Source organism: Chanodichthys erythropterus, chromosome 3 (genome assembly GCF_024489055.1).
Source record: "Chanodichthys erythropterus isolate Z2021 chromosome 3, ASM2448905v1, whole genome shotgun sequence".
Classification (NCBI taxonomy): Eukaryota; Metazoa; Chordata; class Actinopteri; order Cypriniformes; family Xenocyprididae; genus Chanodichthys; species Chanodichthys erythropterus.
Window position 1 is genome coordinate 29,229,192 of NC_090223.1, and position 20,380 is coordinate 29,249,571.

Consider the following 20,380-nt stretch of genomic DNA (forward strand, 5'->3'; position numbering starts at 1 on the left):
AAAGGCAGTCCGGTTCTGGCAATAGCACTAGCTCTGAACTAGCACCCGGTTCATGCTGGTGACCGTACCTGACAGATATTACTGAAATCTGTGTTCTCAGACATCACACATCTCTGTGACAGCCCTAGGCTCTGTAAACAGCAAATAAATTAATTAATATGAAAAAATAAAATAAAATAAAAAGTCAGGGGAGCGGCCAACATTGTTTTAGCCAATCAGAAAAGTTATCTGGCTGTGAATAATTTTCCCTTGTTTCAGGGAGGTTGACATTGGATTGAATGACATGTCCACAAAGGATGCACCTGCGTACCCTCGCTCATAACTCCTCAGGAAGCCTCCTCACTCCTCACCTCCTCACGGTGCAGTTAGAGAATTGAGATGTCCTTCAAGAAGACTGAGCTCGATTGTTTTCCGGGTCATAGGATGGAGGAGCGAGGAGGGATATTGAGAAGCACCCAGTGTGATGTTGAAGTTAGAAAAATAATTCACAGCACCTTTAAAGAAATACTTCACCAAAAAAGAAGAATGTTCTCATTTGTCACCCTCAATCAATTCTCTCTGAATGGTGACCATGAGCTGTAAAACTGCAAGAAAGACAAATAAATCATCATTAAAATATCTCATGCTTTATATTCTGAGTCTTCTGAACCCACCTAATAGCTCTGATATTACTGATGCAAACATCTGCTTCTTGTGTTTCGCAATTAATGCACAGCCAGGTTAAATATGTGCATATTCAAATCATTGTATTGTGATTCGAGAGCTACGGCACAGGAAAAGCTTTTCAGTAAATAACGACTGTGGAATATCATTCTGTTCCTCAAGGATGAGGATTAGTCACTTTAATTTTTGCTTTTATGCTTTTTTAAAATTGTATTTATTTATTTGATAGCACATGCTTTGCAATTCATCATCAGTCATACCTACAAATTTCTTTAGTAGTCGAAATAAAGAAAGTAGAGGTTTGGAAGGCTATGAGATTGAGCAAATGGTGACAATTTTCTTCGTGTGGTGAACCTTCCCTTTAATATAAGAATGATTGCTTTTATAGTGTCATAGCCTAGCAGAAGCAATAATTTCAGGATAAGAGCTCTCTGTTCATCCTCTGGCTTTCAATTTCTCTTTTCTCTGTGTATTATGTTGGTCCATTACACTGAGAATATGGCAACAACAAGAGAATGCTTTCAATTGTCACATGTCTTTCTGGCAGGGGTGGACAGCTTTCAGGCACAGTCTCTGTGGGCTATTTATCTGTGAATGCAGGAGGACAACTGAAGGATGCTTGGAGACTGTGAGACACTAACCTCTCCTAAAATCAGTTCAGTATGGTCCCATGGTATTCCTGCCTGGATTCAGATGGTTTGTTTCATGTAATTCCGCTTGTTAAAACATCTGGCTTTGAACAAAGATGATAAACAAGACATCTGAGCAGGAGATTTCCATTATTATGTACTTACAGAACATTTCAATAAATGATAATCCCTGTTGTCTGGACTGTCTTACTCAGAATTTCTTTCATAATACGTTCTTGTAATAAGAAGTCAAAAGTGGTTTACACAAAAAAAATAAAAAAAATAAATACAGGTCTGTATTCATTCATATCATTTATATGAGTATTGCTTGTCAGACTATATATATCCCAGCTAAAGCCATGTCACACTGTCGCATCTCAGTTGCCATTACTATGAGACTGTACGACAGTCAAGGCTCACTGAAAATGGATGTACACAAGAAGACTCATCCGAGTTTTACATCATCCATCCGTGACCTTTCGGTGACTGTGAAATGCATTACATGCGGGATTGAAATGGTGGCTAACAAACAAAAACAATCTCTAGTGTTCATTTTGATCATGGCTTGTCTTGGAAAGAAAAACGTGGGGGAAAAAAACAGAAGATGATGTGTGTGGAGCAAGTGCTGATTGTTGTCACTTTGATTGCATCAGGTTCTGGTTTTTATTTGACAGTTGTTGTAGAAGTCACACTCCAGTGCCCGGTTACATTAAGCACCTTAAGTGTAATTTTCCCTTAATATCGCCCTTAGGCCGTGTGTCCACCAGAGCATTTTTTCCAGCTGCTAGCATACTTTTTCAATTGTTTTCAATGGGAGCGCCGCGTTTTTTAAACGCCGAGAGTGTAACGAGGCGCTGAGCGTCTTTTTCACGCTCAAGCGCTGAGAGCTGGGCGTTTTTTACTGGTCGCCTCGAGTTGAAGAATGTTCAACTTTGAGTAAAACGCTGCGCTCATCACTGTCACTTTTTAGCCAGCCGTCCAATCAGAGTGGAGGAGGGGCGGGACAAATACAACTCCGACCAACTGTCACATTCTTGCTGCACAGCGACATCAACAAACAGAAACAAAATGGATGAGAAATTAATATTGCTGGTCTCCGAACATACATAGCAAGTAATTCCACATTGTGTGAACATTTTTAGTCTGAAACAAATTACCTGCAAAATCAGTTATAAGTAATAGTGCCGCGGATATTCCGTATCATAGCAACAAAGAGTCTCAACGGAAAAAACTCTGCGCTGCAGAAGCGCTCTCAAGCGCTCGTTTTAAGCAGAGCGCCTAGCGTTTTCAGCTGGCTAAAAACGCTCTGGTGGACACACGGCTTTATGGTTGCAGAAAATAAGTGTTACTTAAGGGTTTCTTTTGGTAAAACGTCATAAACCCTAAGAATTTCCCTTAAGTATATATTTTTCACTTAAGTGATCCCTTAAAAAACAATAAGTGTTGCATAAAGCCCCTTAACTGTCATTTCCCTAAGAATAACTTAAGGTTCGGAAAAATTCACCTTAAGGCCGTCTGTCCACCAGAGCGTTTTTTAGCCAGCTGAAAATGCTAGGCGCTCTGCTTAAAACGCCTATCTGTGAGCGCTTGAGAGCGCTTCTGCAGCGCAGCGTTTTTTTTCCGTTGAGACTCTTTGTTGCTATGATACGGAATATCCACGTCACTGTTACTTATAACTGATTTTGCAGGTAATTTGTTTCAGACTAAAAATGTTCACACAATGTGAAATTACTTTGCTATGTATTTTCGGTGAGCAGCAATATTAATTTCTCATCCATTTTGTTTCTGTTTGTTGATGTCGCTGTACAGCAAGAATGTGACAGTTGGTCGGAGTTGTATTTGTCCCGCCCCTCCTCCACTCTGATTGGACGGCTGGCTAAAAAGTGACAGTGATGAGCGCAGCGTTTTACTCAAAGTTGAACATTCTTCAACTCGAGGCGACCGCTAAAAAACGCCCAGCTCTCAGCGCTTGCGCGTGAAAAACACGCTCAGCGCCTCGTTACGCTCCTGCCGTTTAAAAAACGCGGCGCTCCCATTGAAAACAATTGAAAAAGTACGCTCGAAGCTGGAAAAAACGCTTAGGTGGACACACGGCCTAAGTGTTACACGGAGTGAGCAGGTTCAATCCAAGTCTTCTAACGAGACACAATCGACCGCTTTATATTATACACAAATTGTAATTTAGGCATTTATTCACATAAACATTAATGAAATTACATATGTACCACATATCTTATATGGTCAATGGAAGCGCAAATGTGCGTGCATCACGCGCAAGAACAAACCTCATTGGTTCTTGTGCTTGTGCGCACGTTTGAGCTTCCGAAACAGCCTTATTCATATGGATGTCTTTCAATGAATCAACATAAATGATGAGAGAATATTAAAAAAAAATTTCTTTATTTGTTATCCAAAGATGTGTGAAAGTCTAATGGGTTAGGAACAACATGAGGGTGAGTGAACGATGGCAGAAATCTCAATTTTGAGTAAACTATCAACTTGAGTTTCTCGTCTGGCCTTTCTCTTTCATATTTGGTTTTCTTTTTTGTTTTCCTTATCCATCTTATGTTGTTTTCTGTGAAAATTTACAGCGATCTGTATCAACAAATAACGTGTCCATGGCAACGTTATTACGACAAAATCTGGTTTGCTGTTGTGAAACTCTTAACGGTTTCCCTTACCTAAGGGAACATTTTAAGGAATTATATGCAACGCCCTTAAGTCATTTCCTTAGATAAGGGGAAATCACGCCTTAAGTGTCATACTTAAGGGAAAAACTTAAGGTGCTTTATGCAACCGGGCACAGGACTGTGCGTCAAATCTTCTGACACTTGCAGAATTTCATCGGAGGTAAAATTTGATCGCAATAATCATTAATCGGTTTTCAGCGAACATGTCAAACTAGCAATCAAAGAGTATAGATTTTAGCCTAGGATCAGAGGAATCTTTTAGGAATCGCAAAATTATGAATCTTTTAGGAATCGCAAAATTATGAATCTTTTAGGAATCGCAAATCATGGCCAAAATCCAAGAGTGCACCTGGCTTAATGTGCTGATTTGCTGCTCAAGTAACATTTTTTGTTTAATTTTTTTATTTTTTTTACTATCATCAATGCTGAAAATCCAACCATCCATCCATCAAAAAGTTTACTTAATTGAAAAGTATTTGCAGGCAAAACACCATTGTTTGAATTTATTTTAACAATAGTAGTATTAGTACTTAATTTTTAAATAAAGGAGTGCTTTCAAAAAACATTCGTTATTTTAATTACCAGTGTTGGCATTTCATCAGCGCAGGGGAAAAAAAATAAAAATGAGTATGGGAAAAAACTAAACTCTACAGCCAGCTGTGTAAACAGTTTTGAACATATCTGAACTTTAGCAGAAATAATTTAATGGCCTAAAAGAGGTGAAGGAATTAGCGATTAAAATATACAGCTCCAACTTGGGTTATAATTCTGAGAAGGCCAACAGGGAGACAAAATTATAACTGCCATTAAATTGTCACAGTGGAGGTCAAAGAGGGTGTTGAATACATCTGTGGTTTAAGCACCATTCTTATGAGAACCGAACTACTAACCTCAGGGGTTAAAACACATGCCACTCTGCCAGAAAGCAACTTCATGCTTGCAAACCACAAGAAGTTTAGGGGAAGCACAAAAGTCTGACATTCCTCTGAGAGATTTTGCAATCAAACAAAGTTTTAAAAAATAAAACAGTTCTCATTAATTCAAGAACAAACTAAAATGATGAGGATATGGTTGCTGCGGCCATAAAGTTCAGGACAGCTCAGTGAACTGTGATTAAAATTAAAAGGTCTGTGGAGTGAAGGATGAGATTCTATATTAGTTTTGCCTTTTCTTCTCCTGTAATGACACAAACAATATATTAAGAGCTGAAGAGAAAGAGCCAAACTAGGTTAGCAGAGAAAGAAACAGAAATGCACGTGTATAGGTATTTGTGATGACAGTGATGAATTGCTTAGGTAGTACCTTCACAACAACACATAAGTTCTGGGGCCTTCAAACACTTCAAATGGCTGCGCCCTCCCGAAAGCTCAGAGGTACAGGGGAGGGAACTGCAAAGAACAGTGAGCGACTCCGAGAGGTTCAGAGAGCGTGCTGTGAATCCATCTGGTTCGTGTGAGCGCTCCTGCTGATTGCTTTTGCAGGCGGAATGCAATAGGAACCGAATCTTTGAATATGTAGGTCAGCTTGTTGCAAAGCCCTATAACTGATCCATGGAATCACCGCCGCCTCTTACTTGTGGGAGAACCTGATAGTGAGCGATGAAAATTGAATCCTACCCCTTTTTTGCACTCAACACAGGTCCATGGGGGTTTGGCGGAGAGGAAGAAGCGATCCTCACAGGTGGTCAGGTTTAGATTAGCTCTTCTCCGATCACACGGCTCAGTCACTCTCTGAAAAAATGATCCTCCCCCTTAAATCCGCAGTTAAGACACACTCTTCACCAGTGATGCTGCTGAACAGTTGCCCAGTCACTAGGCATCATGGATGCCATGGTAACTGAGATGACAGGGGAAGGGGTTTGGCTCGGACGTTCAAACTACAGCCATTAATTTAACAGAGAAAAATGGCTAGCGTGGGAAAGAATCACTTTTTTTTTTTTTTTTTTTTTTTCTTTCCATGGATCAGTTATAGGGCTTTGCAACAAGCTTCCTATACAATGTTCTGTCTGCTACTGTATGTTTTTTTTGTTTGTTTGTTTTTTTTTGTTTTTTGTTTTTTTTTATCTCTCCTTTCTTTTATGTCATGTTGTTATGTCTTATGATGTACTGTAAAGCACATTCGTCAGCTGCTTCTGAATAAATGGTGTTATAAATAAACTTTGATTTTTGACTTTTCACAAAGAGGGCGCAAAATTGGGTTTGAAACCTTTTTTTTTTTTTTTTTTTCCAATAAATGGCGCTGCTTAAAATTCATAAAATATTAACTGACAAATTTACAAGATCAAACTAAATATTACATGAACTGTTTTAGTTTCTATTAATTTATTATGAGGCCATTTTTGCAACCCTGTTAACAAGATTTCGGACATATACTTGGTTTTAAAAGCACAATATATACGATTTTTGGATTAAAATATCCAAGAACCACTAAAACAATGTTATATATTTTGTTGACTTGTGCACTTTATCCCAAATGTTTCCAATAATGTTTAAATCCAGGGAAATCAGCAATTTTAACCAGTCATTGTGTTACCGGTCAGTGACTTCATGTTACCCTCAATTTCAAGTTTTACTTCTAAAGAAACCATGGAAACACCAAAGACGCTCTAATATATTATGTGTTTTATTAGACAGAAGAGCAACTGTGTGGATAACTTTATTGGTTAGTCTTATTGTTGAATTGTGTTTTCTTCATTTATCATGAGTAACATGTTTGTACTATTCCTCAGCGACAACACTATTTTTGTCAAGTAGCTAACATGGCATAATCAGAAAGAGCTTTATTTGTAGTAACAGTAATACAGCATTTTCTCCAACATACAATATATTTTAAATTAACTGCATTCCATTTAGCAACACAATTAGGGATGTGCAACGATTAATTGCGATTAATCGTTTGCAAAATAAAAGTCTGTGTTTACGTAATATATGAGTGTGTTCTGTGTATAATAATTATGTATATATAAATACACACACATACATGTATATATTTAAGAAAAATGTTAGATTTATATATAATATATTTATATGTAATATAAAATATATATATATATATATATATATATATATATAAATATATATATATATATTTATTTAAACATGCATATATTTCTTAAATATATACATGTCTGTGTGTGTATTTATATATACATAATTATTATACACAGAACACACACATATATTACGTAAACACAGACTTTTATTTTGCAAACGATTAATCGTGATTAATCAGCCACCAAGTTAACACACAAAGTAACGATATAACATAACTTTCATCACACTTTTTTAGTATGATTGTTTTGACCAAGTAAAACAGCGCTACATTACACCAAAATTTTATATTTGTCAAATAAAGTGACCTGTATGAGTAGTAGCCTAATTCAGCAGCACTTACAGCTATTTCATTAGAATGAAATAAAACAATGAACATTTAAGTGATCAAATGTATCTGTAACAAAGTTCAAGTTCAAGTTCAAGTTTTAAGAAAGAGGCAGACGTTAAATGTAACTTTAATTGTAAAATAAACATAAGTAACAAACCGAAAAGAGCGGCAGCAGCCGACTGCTGCATTTAAGCATAGTAAAAATTGGCTGTAGAGGTGACGACGTCAACTCCCATGATTCCATGCTCATTCACAGCATCATCAAGCAATGCCTTGGTTATTGTTTTGAATAAGCAATCTCTAAGGGCAAAACTTACATACTGTGCCTTTTAAAAGGTTAGTTCACCCAAAAATGAAAATTCTGTATTCTTGTCACTTCATAACATTAAGGTTGAACCACTGCAGTCACACTGACTATTTTTACAATGTTTTTACTACTTTTCTGGACATTGAATGTGGTAATTTTGTTGCTTTCAATGGAGGATAAAAAAATAAAAAAAAATGATGATTTCATCAAAATATCTTAATTTGTGTTCCGAAGATGAACGAAGGAACAACATGAGGGTGAGTAATTAATGACAGAAATTTCATTTTTGAGTGAACTAACCCTTTAACTACACTTAACATAATTTTTTTCTATATACAGTTTATATTTTCTTATATTTTTATATAAAAAATATAATTTTTAATATATAAACTTGCAAATTTAGCCTAAATAAAGCTGCCACAGGTTTGAACTAAGTGGACCAAATGTTAGTTTATAATTACTTTATAAGCATATATTTAAAATCAATAAATAAAAAAAGCGCTTGAAAAATGCAGTCAATAATATGCTATGATAAACTTCCTTTAATGCCTTTGGGGGGAAAAGTAAATAATAAAAAAAAAGTGAATAAATAAAAATTCTACAAATAAACACATAACTAAACAAATAAATTAAGTCACGGGCAACCCCATATTCATTGAAAGTGTGTTCTATTCCTGCATTTGCTTGTGTCCAGTTTGTTTGTTTAAGATGTGTCTGCTGTTCTCTGTCTGTATGAAGGAGCCTGTTTATGACTATAATAGTATTTACACAGGCTGCCCTCTATTACCCTATTGCTTATTTACCCCCATAATAATCTGAGTCCTGTGTGTGTGTGTATGTTTACTCAGGAGGCAGCTCTTTCAGAGGACATGGGTGCTATGCAAGTTCATGTGTATGCCTGAGTGTGTGTGTGTGTGTGTGTGAGTGGGGGGGGGGGGGGGTGTACTGTGAATCTATGCTAAAGTGACGTAACTATCTGTGTGTGTGTGTGTGTGTGTGTGTGTGTGTGTGTGTGTGTGTGTGTGTGTGTGTGTGTGTGTGTGTGTGTGTGTGTGTGTGTGTACATGTGCGCGCGCTGCTGGCAGACTTAGGATGCTTCGCGCTCATGTGGGACACAGATGAATGAGTAACCATGTGTGGCATTTGTTCAGAGTGTACGGAGTGTGTTATAGTTCATATTTGCGTATGTGAGCATGCATGGATGTCTACAGATACAAGTTGGAGACTAATCGTGACAGAAGCGTAAAATCATTTGTGGACTGCTCTAACATGACAGCTGGTCTGAGCATGACAAGAAAGGAATAGTACAAAAATGCCTTTCGCATCAACTTAGCAAGCTTCCATTGGGCAAATCTTGCTTGTTTTTGACCAAAACTAGTCTCCAATAACAGACTTCTAACTTTAGTCCTGAATGCAACACAATGGCTCTGTATGAAAACACTCAAGATCTATAATATACATTATATATTTGTCCTTCACTAGAACAACTAGAACAAGGTTTTTTATGGCTGGCATGTGCCTTTTTTAGATCCTGCCTGACCCCGACCCTGTTCCAAAAATAAACCCAACCAAATCCTAAACGTACCCCAAGTCTAACCCAATGCCTCAAAGTTCAATTTAGTTAGCAAAGGCTTCAGCTCAGATTTGAAGTTGTCGCTTTATGCAGCCAGCTATATTTTATTTGCACTGTGGCAAAGCAAAACTCTTAAATATCCTATTAAATCAAAATTCAGTAGCCATCTATATACTAATATAATGCTTACAAAATTATATACATTAGATACACATAATTTCAAATGTTCATGCTTTCTCTTCTCTAAAAACACTAGATTGTGTTTTGGACTGCAGGAGATAAAGTTATAGTACTTGATACTTTGATCCTTTTAAAAAATAAATATGCCCATTGATAATATAAATATTTGATACCAGAAATGAAATAAAATTTAATTAAATTTACGCTCGAGGTCCTTTCCTGGTCTTTCCTCCTACTGTCCTATTTAAATAAAGGAAAAAAGCCCAAAAATATAACTTTAATAATAATAATAATAATAATAATAATAATAATGATAATAATAATAAACTAAAATACACTAAAATAATAAAATAAAATAAAACAAAATAATAAAATAAAAAATCGAATGCTTGTTTGCATGCTCCTATGTTGTGTACTGTACCCGTGACCTTGAGGCTGCACTGCTTGGCTGTACTTGCTGTGGGGCTGTTAATTGTGATAAATGGAGATGACACAGGCTGCAGTGTTAGCGCAAGGAGTCAATATCTTTTATGCCAGCGTTCCACACGAGCATAGCAGGGTAATTAATGAAAGATGTTTGGATGCAGTGCCCCTCCACCTGCCCACACACTTCATTCAATAATACCATGATAGTGAGAGAGAGATGGTATATGCAGTAAGTGGGTAACATTTGTCAATTTGTGCAGGCAAAAAATATGGGTGTTTTCTATTTCCCCAACACAATTTGCAAAGTCTGTGTGAATGCATGTGAATATGACCGTTACTAACACGCAAGCGTTATTAAACACAGGAAACATGCTCACACAAATAAACACACTGCTCAAGTATGCTTGGAAGAGAGGATGTTGTCATAGACTATATTCCATTGGGACACACAGTAGGGCTCAAAAGACCACATTGAAAATTTTGGGATTCAAAATCCATTTCAAACCAGCAAACAAACACAAGGATTAAGGATCTTGAGAAGTTTAATACTAAGAAAAGTTATGGCATAAACTGAAGACTTGATAGTGATTCCACACTTCCTAGTTACTGGTTTTCTTTTGGACCACAAACCACTGTTATATATATTTTTTCTGCTTAATTCTGAAGGGTCTGAAACATCATGTTAATTTTTATGATAACAGATGATATCATGATTTTGAAGGTCACCTATGAATTCCATAAACACCGGTCCATATTTGTAAAGTACGTTTCTGTTTGTGTCAGTGTAAACCATGCATAAGGGATGTTGTGCATCATCAGCATAAAAGTTATTTTGTAAAAACTGTGTAAAAACCTCGCTTGTTCAAAATGCACAAAGACAGAAATGGAGAAAGTTTATGCCTAAAATACCCATCTATTAGACAAACACAAGGAGCATTACATACTCAGCACACTTAGTATTCGCCTGCTTCGATTCATCTAAGACTTATCTGATCATCTCGCTTTCTAACTGTAATCATTATTCACTATTATGATTAATTATTGCTTACTTTACTTTTAATTAAGGCAGTCAATTTAACAATTTAACTTCAAGTTAACAGTGCAATTAATATAACAAAAATAACATGCTAAAATGAGCAAATTATTCATGACAAAAAAAAAAAAAAAAACTCAAAGGAAAGAAATCACAACACCAAGCACAAGATGGTAAAACAGCACAACAAAACTACTTTTAAATAAAGCAATTAGCCCAAGAAGCCGTGGTTTACAATTAATTTATTAAAACCCCCTTAGCTGTTATAAATTCACTGTAAACCACGGCTTCACAGGGCTTATTGCTTTTATAAAACGGTTACCACACAATACAAATATTGAAGCCAAAAAATATGTATTAATGCAACTTTCATGAAGTAAAAATCATTAAAAGCCTTCCTTCCGCTGGAAAAAATAGTCCCTGACCGTGAACAGCAACAGAAGTTACATTTATTACACCATTAGATGGCGGCATGGAGTCACTCAGTCGCAAAGACTTTTACATTAAAACTTGTTGTGAACACGGAACAACAAATGCTTTGACTAGTGCTGTCAGTGTCAGCAGGACACGGTAAAACCCAATTAAAGATAGCAGCAGACATTCAAACAGATTTTTTATTATGAACATAGGACTGACCTGGAGGAAAATGCTAAATTTGAATGCAGGTAATGCACTCGTCACTCAATATCTCTCTCACAATACTCTTCTACATAATACAGTAAGCTTAAACAAAGACTCTTTGGCTTCAATGAACAAAATCAATTGAGAACATATGTTTACATTGCTAAGAGCAGTTGCCAAGACAGACACAGCAACATACACACTCAGTGCAGTAGGCAAGTTCGGTCCTAGAGAGCCGCTGTCCTGCAGAGTTTAGCTCCAACCCTGAAAAAAAACCTTCAGCTGCCTTTAGCCTTAGTAATCCTGACGAGCTTGATTTGCTTGTTCAGGAGTGTTAGATTAAGGTTGGAGCTAAACTCAGCAGGACAGCGGCTCTCTAGGACCGAACTTGCCTACCCCTCTTTTAGGGAATTTTAAAACAGCTTAGAATGTGGCTCAACCAATCAGAATCAAGGGCCAGAACTATCCTTTTATAAGCAGCTTTTTGTAACTCTTTTAAGTGTTTAATGCACCTGACACAATAATTTGCTTTTCTCAGCAAATACTGATATATGCATTAAATAGTGATTCTGTCAATTAATCTGTATATATCATATAATTCATTTGATGGAATTTATCATTTTTTTCTATAATTTAATAAATAATTATAGAACTTATTGAATTAATATTATTATAATAATAACTATTTAAAATTGATTGACAGCATGACTGTTAATCATTCGTATTGTATTATTTCAACATTATTTCATGTTATTTTCCACTGTTCTTTGCTGCCCATTGTTAAACTTATGTGTGTTATGTGTCATTAGCGTCATTCTTACCAATAAAACTGAACACTGAAAATGGAATGAGAGGAAATAGATGCAGCAATAAACAAAGGGGAAGAAGGAGGAAGTTTTGATGAAAGGCTTTGCTAATATTGTACTTTTTCATGATCAAATCTTGGATTTGACACAGTTAAACAGATCATATTTATATCTCTTCAAACAGAAATTATATTCACAGAATAGGAAGAACAAAAGAATGCAAAAGCCAAATATGCTTTCAACAGAGATCTAATTTAGTCTTCTCAAAACAACGGCTTTTGCTAATTTGCATGTCTAATCTGCTGTGAGAATACATTTCCCACCAAAAATGCAAAAAATAGAAGCAAACAAGAACATCAGTCCCTTTCCTAATGGTTCAGCATTGCGATCAACCAAGGAAGAAATGCCTTTTGGGAACCCGTTGCAAGCCCCTCTGATGTAAATGTGTTCCGTTTTAAGTGGGACGCAAGTTGTGAGAATGCCGGATGGAAAAGGAAAATCGATTGGAAAGGGATGAATGAGGTTTTGTCTCTACTTTTGCAACAGCTGTCAGGTACCAGCTGCATGTAAGGAGCCACTGACAGGCTAATTGAGTTAATTCACTCATTTAATTTAAAGAGGATGAGGATCTAGGACAAAGCAGGCATATAGTGATCACTGACTCAGCGAATGGAATATCTTTCTTACTCAAGCTGCGAGAGAATCCCACCATACTCTGTTGCACAAAACAACATGTGTTGCGTGACCATACAGGACGTCATGCTCATCAAAAATGAGGAGGCATGTGTGGCAGAAAACAGCCCTTCTAATTTAAGGCTGCTGTCTGTAAGTGTTGCCTCTTTGTCACCATCTCTGTTTGAAACCTGCAATTGCAGTTATTTGCAGAATTATCATCTTTACGTGGGTTATGCATCGGCACGACTCCTCAGTGCGGATGAATCTAATGCTTCGAGGAGAATGTGTGGCTGTCAGTCACCGCACTGGTGGATACTGTACAGATACGTCTTGGAAGTATGACCAAAATAAGAATTTTCACCAGAGAATGTCATCTGAACAAGTAAGTAACAAATCTGCCACTTTTGTTCTGACGAAACTGAGGGGAAAAAAAGCATTACAATAAATCGTGCTGCCAATGGTTATAAAATCTAACAATCGCTTAGATCATATTATGTCAAATCATGCAAATTATTATTATTGTTATACTTTGTTCTCAAATTGTTAAAACAACATCAGCCTTGTGTGACTATGTGTATTTAGTGTGTATTAGCGTTACCTGTAGATTTTAATTTCTCTACAGTCTAATCTCTAATTATCCATTTGTCATATCATACAATCCGCCATTCAAATGATGTTTAATTATTGCAGCTGCTGTGAGAAAAGGCTATAAATGATCTGCCACCAGCAGCATCCTCCACATGCCATATAGCTACTAGCTGGGACTCCTTCTTTATGTAAACAGACTTGACGCAATGACATAATGACGCAAAGATGAACGGCTGCATGCTCGAATTTCCCACAGAAACCTACCAGTACCACCCAAATTAGAAAACATTATTACAAGCTTACCGTTGTGAATCGGGCTAAGGTAATGAGATAGTTTTGAACACTGGCTGGTTATGTAATTGATAAAATGATAACTCAAAACGATCGGTTTGTGCGAGTATTTTTACCTCTAATACCTCCGGTGTGTGAGGTCTGAAAGCGCACTCTGACGACAGAAGTGATTTCTCGCACTCACTGAAGTATAGAGATCACTTCCGGCATCAGAGCGCGTTTTCAGACCTCACACACAGGATGCTCAAGACAGTTGGACATAGTGGTGTATTAGAGGTAAAATATTATATAAATACTGTTTGGTTTCACGCACAAATCGATCGTTTCGTGTCTTAGGACATCATTGTGTCGTCACGAGTCGCAGGGTTTAATTTGGCTTTGTCTATGCATGTTTTTTTTTTTACTCTTATAGATGAAGTTCCCATTGACATGCATTATACGATTGACAGACGGCAACGGTTGGAGTAAAAAATCATCATTTGTGTTCTACTGAAGAAACAAAGTCACCTACATCTTGGATGCCCTGGGGGTAAGCAGATAAACATTAAATTTTCATTTTTGGGTGAACTATGTATCGTATCCCTTTAAACATGTCACTGACACCAAGTCCCAATGAAAATGCATGTCAAGTTCAGATGCAATTTTAATGGTTAATATTATAAACAGTAATTTTCCACTTCATACCAATGTTTCATTTTTTGCTTTGAAAGGCTAAAACTAATTCAATTACGTGTTTCATAATTACTAATGGGAAATCAAGGATGGAAAAATGCATTCAAGTTATAAAATCATCCAGACTGGGCAATAATACCTTGCACTTTATCATATTTTTGAACGATCACCTTCAATATTTAATTTTAAATTGTCCAACATTTCTCCAAAATGTTTCTGCATTCCAGACTACATCACTCACGAAGGTTTGGACTTGGATCTCTTTTTTAGTCAAAATGCAACAGGTGAAAAATCTCTTATCTGAATAACTCAGCAATTAATATATACATAATGAATTTTTTTTTTTTTTTTTCTTTTTTTGTCATTTTGCACAGTACTGTATTTGGTTAAGTATATGGTAAGGAAAGAATGCTACATTTAGTTTATTTGAGATCTGATATATTTCTGTCAGTTTCTGGTCAATTGTTTTTAAGGTCTCCCAGGTGGCCGGCTCCATCTTAAAATTAAACATACTCCTGATTTGCTTCAAACAGAGACATTTTAATTGATTTATCCAAAATCCATACTGCTCCTTCAGCCCTTGCCATTCAGCATTTAACAAAAGTGCACTTCTTGTTCCCTCATCAAAAGTCTGTCTCTGTAATCACGCACTGACCCCTCCATTGGAGGTATGTTCACAATTGCATATTTCTGCATTTGCACAAGCCTTGGCACTCTTGAAACATACTTTCATTCTCACTTTTTCCTTTGCCAACTATCTCTACTTCAAACAGACCAACTGTGCTCCATGCCTAGACTAATTAAGGGAGTTTAAAGAACAAATGCAATTTGTGCAAGCCGTCCAGCTTTTAAAATGTCCAGTAGCTTCCAAAGCTTCCCTAATTACCTTATTAGTTAAAGCACAATATTAATATAAGTGATTTATGATAACCATCAATATGCTTTTAAAATTGACTACGGCAGTCTAGGGCTAATAGTCTTTAAGTGAGGTTTAATATGACAAGGCTTTTGATGAAAGAAAAAAAAAAATACAATGAAGTCATTGCTCTCCCAATGTTAAACTGTTTAAACCATTTGGTAACATTTTAGTATGGGGAACACATATTCACTATTAACCATGACTTTTGCCTCAATAAACTCCCAATTTACTGCTTATTAATAGTTGGTATATAGATGTTGTAGCATTTAAGTTTATGTATTGAGGAGGATTAAGGGATGTAGAATAAGGTCATGCAGAATAAAGCTTTAATATATGCTTTATAAGTTCTAATAAACAGCCAATATTAGTAATATGTAAGCTTCTTCAAAAATATGCAATTTCTTCAAATGTGACTGAAAATATAAGATTCATCCTGACTTAATCCATCTTTCTTCTGTTTTATAGATTTAAAAGCAGCAGAATAAAAATCCTTCCAAGTACCCCCTGGAAACTGTTTAAATACACCAAGGGATTGGGAATTACTGATTTAAACTGTGGCCTGTTCTGGTAATGAGAAAATGACAAAAATACAATTAATGAAAGCTAGATGTGAACAATTCCTTCTGCTCTCTGTTTTCATAACATTAATTTCATCCTTGCTCCAAATCTCTCCCAAGACACCCAGAGCAGAGAACCAAGAAAAATTTAAACAGCCAATTCAAAACCAATATGATCTGAAGTGGTTCAATTCTAAATGACACAGGAGCATAAGGTCACATATAAAAACGATCCCTTTAATGGCAACGATCTGGAAGGTTTGAGATCCCGCAATTCTCTGCAGTAAGCTCATTTTCAGAGTCTGAGAATTGCACAGGGGATTTGAAAGGACACGTTCAAAAAAGGAACTCCCAAACAGCTTAACGTCATTATTATGAGCTACATTTCCAGAAGATGCAAAAGAGGAGCAATCACTAAAAAGAGCTCGCAAAAGAGACACAGCACTGCTACAAAATACCTAGCAGCAGGGTTTCAGCCACCGTATACATTGCAGTACTAAAAACAACAACAACAACAGAAAAGCATCGACTGGACTGGTTAATAGGAAGTCAGACTGTTGTCAAAAAGAACAACACAAAGTTCAATTCTAGGTCACACTGAGAAGAAAATATACTCTGGGAATCATCATCTGTGTTTATACTCAGTACATAGATTACATAGTTAGATTAGTCACGCATATACACTGTGGTGCATGGAGCATGTAAATCATAGACACGATATTGACCTCTGGGATATTGAAACTAAAAAATAATGGGCAGTACCTGTCGTTGCTAAGACACAGTGAGTGTTGAATGCATTTGGAAGAGCTTGAAATCCCTAAACCTCAACTCTTCCCTCAAAACAGCTGTCTATCTTTCTCAAAAGACAACATTCACATATGATAAAGAGTCTTTCTTCTTCAAAACAGAACACTTTTCCAGATTTTAATAAAATACGTACACTATTCAAATCCATTGTGTAGAGAAGCCACCACATCTACATCAACTCAAGACAACAAATAGCTCAAAAAAGATTGTGGATCTTCTGCTGCTTCTGAAATTTGAATTCTGACATCTTGAGGAGAAACTGATAAGCTAAAACCTTTAGCTCGAAGCTGTTGGGTCTGTGGAGAGCGAGAAGCCTTTCCTCTGCTTACATCTCTGTGATGAGTTAATTAGACCAGTGTGCTTATTGAACTGCACTGGGTTGACTGTAATTTGACAAAAGCTTCCTGCGCGTAACCTGGCCGAAGGAGTCGTGTGTACAGCTGAAATTATTCTTCCTGTGGAGCGATATAAATGCACAAACAAACACGTCTTGTGGGGCGAATGACCTCAGAGACTCTTGTTTTCTTTTAGGAAGTCTGATCTAAACTCAGAGAAGAGTCGGAAAGGATGCCTTCTGAGCAGATGTAACAAGGTGTAAAAGAAGCGCAAACAAATGACTTTTAAACAACTAGCAGCATTGTGATGGAAATATGCTATCAAAAGAGGTACGTAAAGAGAGAAAAACGAACTGATAACGTCATTAGTATCCGAAGAGGGCAAGATTACACATTCATGAGCTTTTCTTCCACACAGATGGCTCAGTTTACTTCTTTTCGCTTCAATTTGATCATAATCATCAGCACAAGAAGTCAATCACCTCAGATTTCCAACCTCTCTAGCTGCAAACAAAAAGTTAGTCATTCTTTAAATGCTGTAGAAGTGAATGTGCATGGGTATTGGATTATTTGAATACCCTGCAAGATCACAGCAATGACACTGATTTGCTGAGGCAATGAAAAGAGTCAAATAAGTCGATTAGCAGTTGTACTGAATTGCTTCTTTTTTTTTTGCACCTTTGCTAGCCACATGGGACATTTCATAACATTGGCAAGAGCTGCACAGAGAAAATCACAGGACCATGTCTTCACTCAGTAAGTATTTCACAATACATATACGATCAGTCATCACTCAAATCATTTTCAGAGCAAAATACTCTCTGCAGATCTAGCTGTCCACAGCGCTGAAAGTGATACAACGCATATTAATGGTAGCTGAAAGCTTGTATGTTTTGACTGTCAGAGTTTCAGCACATTACTTCGTAATGGTGCCAAACTGGGCCGCGGTCCAGAGCGGAGACTGATAAACTCGCTGCATCCTTTTAAATGCTAAAAATAAAGTCTCTTTTCTTCTTTACCTTTCAGTTATGTCATTTTATATCATTTACAATCTATGATATGCTTGTGAGGCAGTGCCAAGCTTCTATTATAAGCTAGAATTGACAATCTTTTCAAATGTCTTGCGGCTCAGCTGAGGACTGGCAGGGGATTGTGTCCTGTCCCTGCTTGTATTTACTGTCTACAGAATTCAATAGCACACCCACACACTGCTGAGTCACATTGGCAATGATCCCCTCCGTCGAAGGATAGTCATTAATTACCTCCACGGCTTCCCTTAAAATCTCAGTGTCAAATGATAGTTTAATGACACTCTTTAAGTGTTTTTTTTTTGTTGTTTTTTTTTCCGTGTAGACATTTAAACAAAACAAAACAGAACAAAAAATAGAACAAAAAAAAAAAAAATGTCTTTTTAAATCCTCTAACAAGCAACATCAATTTGAGAAAGCAATTACAATAAGCTTCTGGTGATACAAATCAACGCAATTAGTTTTGAAATAGCTAAAATGTGCTATATAAAATATATTTTGTTAAGGGGTACTGGCAGCTCTGGTTTCCAGAAGTTTCCAGTAAAAATGTGATGGCATTTTTTATAACTGCATATGTAAATTACGCGAGTATTATGTAAATCTACTTGAGCCATGACAATCTATTTTTTACTCTACAAGGTACTGACACAAATACAAGTGATACAATGGAAAGCAACCTGTATAGCAACTGTTACCATTTCCAACAAACTGACACAATCAGGTTAATACACACACTACTAATATGAACGAAGCAACATAATGTGCAAAATAAAATAATTTAATCTAATATAATGCACATAAATATTAGCACAAATAAGAAGCATTTAATTTTATAAATGACATCTAAACAAATGTGAATGTTTGTGCAGGGGGTTCTGGGAATCCCTCTTTCCCAATAAAGATTATTTTAACAAAATTTTACAATTTTTTTTTTTTTTTTTTTTTTTTTTTTTAGCATATTAGGAGGTAATATAAACGCTGTCCTTTTAAATCCTTTTTCTTTTTTGCATTTACAATACGATTGCATGTGTACTAATTTCTTCTACATTTTATTCACCGTATAAGAAGGTAACTTACATTAAACCAATGAAAATGTATTTACTGCGTTGTAGCATTTTTACATTCTTTTCTCAGTTAAATTGACTAAAATTTAGCTACTATACGCTTTCACGGGGTAAAAGTCGTACCTGTGTGTGGAGGATGCGACTCATTGCTCCAGTGTTTGTCTGCAGAAACCTTCAAACAGCACAGCGCTCCTTTGCTCCAGATGCAGCTGTCCGGATGCTCCGCTCCGGGGTGACAGACCTCTGTTTGAAAAACAATGGATATTCACCCCTGGATTGGTCGGTTTAGCACTTACAACTGGAAATAAACTGGTGAATTTTGCAGGCGTTTAAATCGCTGCCTCATTTTCAACCAGTTGCAGATTAGTTATTATTAAAGGCAATATATCCTTATAATTTATGGGTTCCGATGAACACTTAATCCTCGGTAAATAATCTTCTGTCGAGTTTGAGTTTTTAAGGTCCTCAGAGTCAGGTGTAAATGGTTTATTCAGACGCGATACCAGTCACGCGCAACACTCAGTCAGTGTTCCCTGTTAGATATGATAAGCGTTTCGACCTGCTCCCCTGCGGCTGGAACTGAACTTTTTCAAGAGTACTGCCACAATTTGCTCTCTTTTCCAAAATTATTCGGTCCTTGTAAACACGGCGGACACTCTTCACGTTGCCTCCTCACACCGAGTGACCCTCTGTTTGTGTCCCATCGGTCAACAGTAATGCGTTCACATGAAGCCCTACATGACAGCAAGGAGGCGTCACTGCGCGCGGATAAAAGGAATGGACGTTTAGATTTTGCGCGCGTGCTGTTGCAAACTAATCCGCGCAGTTCCCACGCGGGCTATGCGTCTTCATCCTAACCGGTCTCTCGCGTGCGCTCAGCAGCAGACTCCGCGCGGAACAGCCTTCATAATGAGTGAATTCCATTCGAAAGTGAGCATCATTATACCATGTTCGGTCCGAAGGGGGGGAGCGCTTGAAGTGAGTATGAAGGGAACAGGGTGCATTTACTGTCTAATTTGGAACACCCTACACTACATATATTTATCAGTATAGCACTTGGTTTTCCATCAGAAAGTTGAGCCTAATGGACATAAAACGTTGAAAATAGTAATATAAATAGTCGAATACAGGTAGG

The 20,380-nt window shown here is 36.8% G+C and overlaps 1 protein-coding gene across 1 annotated transcript in view; it reads right to left on the minus strand.

Annotated features, from left to right (window-relative positions):
* The window catches only part of crhr1 (corticotropin releasing hormone receptor 1), a 147,418-nt gene extending 127,694 nt beyond the window's left edge, over window positions 1–19,724 (minus strand). The window contains exon 1 of the mRNA XM_067372990.1: window positions 19,369–19,724. Coding sequence (XP_067229091.1) covers window positions 19,369–19,392 — 24 coding nt within the window. The 5' untranslated portion in view covers window positions 19,393–19,724. The remainder of the gene's footprint in view (window positions 1–19,368) is intronic.
* Window positions 19,725–20,380: the final 656 nt, after the last annotated feature.